This window comes from Pseudochaenichthys georgianus, chromosome 3 (genome assembly GCF_902827115.2).
Source record: "Pseudochaenichthys georgianus chromosome 3, fPseGeo1.2, whole genome shotgun sequence".
Lineage (NCBI taxonomy): Eukaryota > Metazoa > Chordata > Actinopteri > Perciformes > Channichthyidae > Pseudochaenichthys > Pseudochaenichthys georgianus.
In genome coordinates, this window is record NC_047505.1 from 30923270 (window position 1) to 30929336 (window position 6067).

General features: G+C 50.6%; 1 protein-coding gene across 1 annotated transcript; it reads right to left on the reverse strand.

The window, feature by feature from the left end:
* Positions 1 to 1939: 1939 nt before the first annotated feature.
* Positions 1940 to 5794, reverse strand: LOC139433260 (uncharacterized). Its single transcript, XM_071202189.1, has 3 exons — positions 3493 to 5794; positions 2771 to 3411; positions 1940 to 2684 (listed from the first exon to the last, which is right to left on the reverse strand). The coding sequence occupies exons 1-3, from the start codon at positions 4397 to 4399 to the stop codon at positions 1989 to 1991; spliced, it is 2244 nt and encodes a 747-aa protein (XP_071058290.1). The 5' UTR covers positions 4400 to 5794; the 3' UTR covers positions 1940 to 1988.
* Positions 5795 to 6067: the final 273 nt, after the last annotated feature.

The window sequence follows — 6067 nt, forward strand, 5'->3', positions numbered from 1 at the left end:
ATCCAAAACCAAAACAGGTTAATTGAGGAATACCTGGAATCCTGAATGGTTTAAAGTAATTTATTGCAAATATATTTACAATTAAAACTAATTCGGGTCACTTTTGACACATGTTGGTTGTATGTTGTTGTGTAACAAAGGGTTAACATGACGGCTGTGATGTTCACTCTTTTGACAGAGCACCAGTGGACAGCGAGGACTATGGAAGAGAAGATGTGATGGCTTTGTGTGGAAAGCTGCTGACGCCAGCCTGTGTCCCTCATCAGTCTCTCCAGGCAGCACCCAGCTATTCTTCCATCTTGGAGATGAAAAGACTTTGATATGTGAGTAATAACTAACTTGTGTCTAACATAGTATTGAATGTGGTTTAGTAAAGTATTTAAAAATACCCCACATTGTACATGTACAGGACAATCAGACCTTGTTCAACAAAGATCATAAGACAATTGTTTTGTCTTTGAGGTACAGCCGCAGCAGAGTCTGAGTTTGAAGAAAGCACTAACATTTTATTTAGTGTTGTTTAATCAATCAATCTTTACTGTTCTTGAATTTCCTCACTGGATTACAAAATGCTTGAATCTTATTGTACAGGGACATTATGCAGATGTAATCACCTGAAGATGAAAATATAGATTCATCGATATGTACCATTTTAAGGAAATAGACTGTTATGCGGCTTTCACACCAGCGCTTTTCAGTTTCTATCTCCGAGCGGGAGCTTTTCTGGTTCAGCTCCGGTTTCCCTTTTCAGCTCCCGCTCTGTTCACACCGCCCACTGGCGCTCCAGAGCTGCCCCTGCTGCGTCATGACGTCACCGTTTACATCGCTGATTTGCTCCCCAACGGCAGCCATTACGGCGCTCACAACAACAACAACAACTGCGTCGGGTCGATGATCGTGTTGCTTTTAATCACATGAAGCCAGAATAAATTGAATAACGACTTCTCCAACCTTATACTTTGCTCCAGAGTGCCGTGGTTCATTGTTTATTAATGTGTTTCTGCAGAATTTACCGACCGCTGCAGTATTGGCTGCTCTTCCACGGGAGTTTATTCTCCCGTTAGCTCCCGGTTAGCTCACACTGCAGCGGCCGCTCTAAAGTATTCACTGTCCGACTCACACAAGCAGCTGATGCTTATCCCCAGTTCCCCTTAGCCTAAGTGAATGTGTGTCAGTCTGAATTGACGCTGTTTGGTATCACAACGCTGTTATGAAAGTTTCTCTGGTATAAAACGGGTGATGTTAGCATAGCAACCGAAGCTAAACTGACTACTTGCATCCGATAGCTGCAATAATACAAAACAACACGTCTGCCTCTCTCCACAATGATCGATAACAGTGAACGGATGGTCAAAGTAAGGTACAAATAAACAGAATCACACGAAGCCTGGTTAGTGTTGCCTGACTTTATAAAGTGTGTTTATAAGCACACTGCTTGTAGGCAGGCATGATAGTCGACCCATGTTCAGGGGAGTTGGGTTTAGTTTCCTGCACGCCTCGACGTAAGAGAGACGTAAGTGACGTCGCCTCTTAGCTCCAAAGCTCTTGCCTCTGGACCGACAATGTTTTGGAGCTGGAAATGAAGCGGATTCCGGAGCTAAGAGCCGGCGCCGCTGCGGTGTGAACAGGAAAACCCGGCGCTTTTCAGGCTCTAGCTCCGAGCCGGAGCTGAAAAGGCGCTGGTGTGAAAGGGGCATTAGTGGTATTGACCACTGTGGTATCGGCACCCATAGTCGGCCTTCTTCACAGCACCACCTGCCCTGCTGGAGGTTCACACTTTAACTTTTTTTACCCTCTTCTACCTTACAAATCATCCCACACTTGAGCACTCCTCACTCGGACTAAACACCTACATGCTACCACCAGAACCAGAATATCGTGCCCCTGGGGATCTTAAAAGAAGAAAACCCATAGTGGGATTTAAAAACAGAAGACTTAGTAATTTTAACAAACTTTATTTACAGTAATATTGACAGTAATAAATACATTCAAACAGGATATAACGTATTTACAAGGGGACTGATTACAACAACACACTGCATATTTACAAGTTGATCACTGGCAACAGTGGGTGAAGTTGGGGCAGAGTATGGCACCCTCTCTTCACCCATGTCTGAGGGGTTGTGTTCGGCCAGTGACTGGTCCCTCTTCGGGACATGTCTTGGTAGGGAGTCTTGGTAGGGAGCCGGGCTGTGCTCCTCTCCAGAGTTGTCACTGTCGATGTCAATACCCGCAAAAGTGTCTTCATTTCCCGCTGCTGCTGCTGTCGATGCCGCCGCCGCTGCTTGAAGTGACTCTGTGAAGAGCAACCGAATGTCCGCAGCCTCCTTCAAAGAAGGATTATTCGCGTAAAATTTGTCCGCAGTTGCAGTGTTGTGACACATGAAATCACTCACTCTTTGGCGGTTGCCTTTGTCTTGAAACCTCTTCGCATTATCGGCGTGGACTGTGCGGAGGTCGGTGAAGTTAATGGGACTGCGGAGCCCCACATCAGCCCATGCCAACCTCAGGGAGTAGGCAAGCTTCCTGAACGGGTTCTTCCCCTCTGTGTACAGAAAGTAACGGCTCTGGGTGCAGGTCAGCGTACCCTTAATTTCCAGCCACCTCTTCATCCATCCAAATTCTTCTACGGTGAGGTACAGCTGCGCCTCCCCGAACGCGTTGGCCGTCTTGTGGTTACTTACCTGTTATGACAGAGATAGAGAGTGTCAATACAATGTCAATCATGCATATAACTGCCAGAATAAATACATTGATTAATAGCACTCACATGAACCAGGTAGCCGAAGGCAGTGCCAGTTGTATCCGCCTTTCGGACCTCGGCGTTGGTCATGTTGGAGTAGACCCCCGGACGGTGGCCATAAATGCAGCTCCAATGAAGAGTCATATACCCATAGAGCAGTGTCCGGGTCGCGGTAGTCGGATTGCTGGCCATCACATCCAGGAGCTGAGGGATGCGAGTGGTGGTCGAAGTCAAGCATGTCATTAGGTCGTTGTGGCTCGGCAGACCTTCCATCTTGTCACGCTTCACTTGCATCTGGTGGATAAGTACTTTTCTCTTCAGGGACTTCAGGATGGCAACTACTTCCCGTTTGATTAAAATCATGTCGGTTTGGCTGAGCCTGCTCCCCTTGCACGGTGTGTCGGCCATGTACTTGAGAAAGTGTGATATATTCTTGATGTAGAAGTCGGAGGTCGTGACCTGAAGGCTTGACTTCATCAGGCTCCGGGACCACCCGCGTATCCTCTTGAGATCCCTCAAAAAGAGCCAGTCAGACAGGCGATTGAAACCGTGTGCCATGAAACTGAGGAACGACTTCACTCTGCTTAGTTTGGAGACTGTGTTTTCCTGGAGCCTCACTGGTGGGTCGATACCTGCATAATGCTCCCGGTATCCTTGCAGATACTCCTCTGTGAAATATAAACAGTACTTTAATGACAACACATGATGTGTTACAGAAACTGCATGTGTCACATAGCCAAAACACTTACCCATGATCCGTGGGAATGTTATGTCCCGCATTATATTTCTCCGGCCCCTGCCCCGGAACCAGGGGGAATTTATGGGAGGGGAGGTTGACGAGGCCTCGGTATGGATGGATGCAGGCTCTGAGGAGCTGGATGAATGGGTGTGAGAGCCAGTGGGGGACTTGCTGCAGGCGGGAATGGGAGACGTGCTGCAGGCGGGAATGGGAGACGTGCTGCAGGCAGGAATGGGAGACTTGCTGCAGGAGGGACCTTTCGACTTGGACAGCCTCGTTGGTGTCGACTCTGGTCGGGGTCGTTTCTTCAGAATGACCCGCTCTCGTTCCTCCCCATCGAACGCGGGCATGTCCCCGGCCCGCTGATCCATCCTCTGTCGCTTGTCCTTTATCCTCTGCTGCAACTTGCAGCGCAGGGATTTCACCTCAGCAGCATATATGTCCCGCTGAGCCCTCACTGCGTTAGCCTCCAGCCTCCATTCTTTGCAGTCCGGGTTGTCACATTCATTCACCGGGGACAAGGGTGGAGGTTGTGACAGTATATCGTCGTCTGCCACCGTGTCAACAGCCCAAGCGGTAATCATTTCTATGGTGGGGTTTGTCATTCGGAGTTCATAAAGCTCCTTCTTGGCCACTGTCATTTTCATTTGATTTTGAACCACATGTAGTTCCTCCCGGGCCAGCTCAACATGGTCTCTGGCCAAGTGGCGATCCAGCCTTGTGCCGTGGTACTCGCATCCCAGAATGGTACAGGGATGGAGCCTAATGTTGGTCCGTCCGTTGGCCAACAACAGCAGAATTTTTCTTTCATCCAAGTTACGCACACCATGGTTCCTCTGTAGGTGCTTGCTCAGGGCACGGTAGGAGCTATTGCAGATCGGACAACGGACCGCCATCCGACCTGTATTCTTGAGCATTTCGGTACCGGGAAATGTCACCAGAATCGTGGAAGGAAGGAAGCGTGAAAAGACTCACGAAAGACGCACTCAGCTTATTTTCAAATCAGTGTTTGTTTTCATTTGCATCATGGTGCGGTGTCCCATTTAGGCACTCGTTAGGCGGGCAGAGATCCCTGTAATCTCCCCTCACGTTCCTCCAGAGTCTGATTCTCCCAAAGGATACCCGACAGTTTCGGGTACGACCCAGAGGGCGCACAGTGGACGGCCAGGGCGAGGCCGCCACACCGCGCTGGAGTCAGGGTCCCGGTGAGGCGCAGGACGGAGCACCCGGCAGTAGCCTCCAGCAGACCCCCGCGCGGTTCCCTCGTCCCTCAGAAGAGGTGGAGAGGCGGAGGGGTGGGTCTTTTCATCTGCTGGCGGGTTGCCGGGATAACAGTATCCTCCGGGGAGGCATTGAACCCTTCTCAACTGCCCCCCGGAGGAGGCAGGGGAGTCAGGTACCCAGAGGGTGGACGGCCAGGGCGAGGCCGCCACACCGCGCTGGAGTCAGGGTCCCGGTGAGGCGCAGGATGGAGCACCCGGCAGTAGCCTCCAGCAGACCCCCGCGCGGTTCCCTCGTCCCTCAGAAGAGGTGGAGAGGCGGAGGGGTGGGTCTTTTCATCTGCTGGCGGGTTGCCGGGATAACAGTATCCTCCGGGGAGGCATTGAACCCTTCTCAACTGCCCCCCGGAGGAGGCAGGGGAGTCAGGTACCCAGAGGGTGGACGGCCAGGGCGAGGCCGCCACACCGTGCTGGAGTCAGGGTCCCGGTGAGGCGCAGGACGGAGCACCCGGCAGTAGCCTCCAGCAGACCCCCGCGCGGTTCCCTCGTCCCTCAGAAGAGGTGGAGAGGCGGAGGGGTGGGTCTTTTCATCTGCTGGCGGGTTGCCGGGATAACAGTATCCTCCGGGGAGGCATTGAACCCCTCTCAACTGCCCCCCCGGAGGAGGCAGGGGAGTCAGGTACCCAGAGGGTGGACGGCCAGGGCGAGGCCGCCACAACCAGAGAACCAGAAAAAAGGGGTGAAATGGGAAAAAAGTACCCCAAAATAGTGTTCCATAAGGCGGGTAGAGTCCCCTGACAACTCCCCATACCTTTCTCCAGGGTGGGAAAAAGTACAAGTCAACTTTTGGAAGAACCAGAGAAAAGGGTGAAAATGGATAAATTGTATCCGAAAATAGTGTTCCAAAAGGCAGGTAGAGTCCCCTGACAACTCCCCATACCTTTCTCCAGGGTGGGAAAAAGTTAAAGTCAACTTTTGGAAGAACCAGAGAAAAGGGTGAAAATTGATAAATTGTATCCGAAAATAGTGTTCCAAAAGGCAGGTAGAGTCCCCTGACAACTCCCCATACCTTTCTCCAGGGTGGGAAAAAGTTTAAGTCAACTTTTGGAAGAACCAGAGAAAAGGGTGAAAATGGATACATTGTATCCGGAAATAGTGTTCCAAAAGGCAGGTAGAGTCCCCTGACAACTCCCCCTACCTTTCTCCAGAGTCGGAAAAAGTCTAAGTTAACTTTTTGGAAGAACCATAAAAAGGGGTGAAAATGGATAAAATGTATCCCAAAATAGTGCCTCTTGAGGCGGGTAGAGTCCCCTGACAACTCCCCTTGCATTCCTCCAGACACCAGTTTGAAAACTTAAAGTTTTG

Bases quoted from the DNA above. Each gene is read 5' to 3' on its own strand.
- LOC139433260 (XM_071202189.1), bottom strand. From the start codon at position 4,399: ATGCTCAAGAATACAGGTCGGATGGCGGTCCGTTGTCCGATCTGCAAT. The intron at 3,412-3,492 runs GTAAGTGTTTTG...TATATTTCACAG, and splicing joins AACATTCCCACGGATCATGG to AGGAGTATCTGCAAGGATAC. The intron at 2,685-2,770 runs GTGAGTGCTATT...CTGTCATAACAG, and splicing joins CCTTCGGCTACCTGGTTCAT to GTAAGTAACCACAAGACGGC.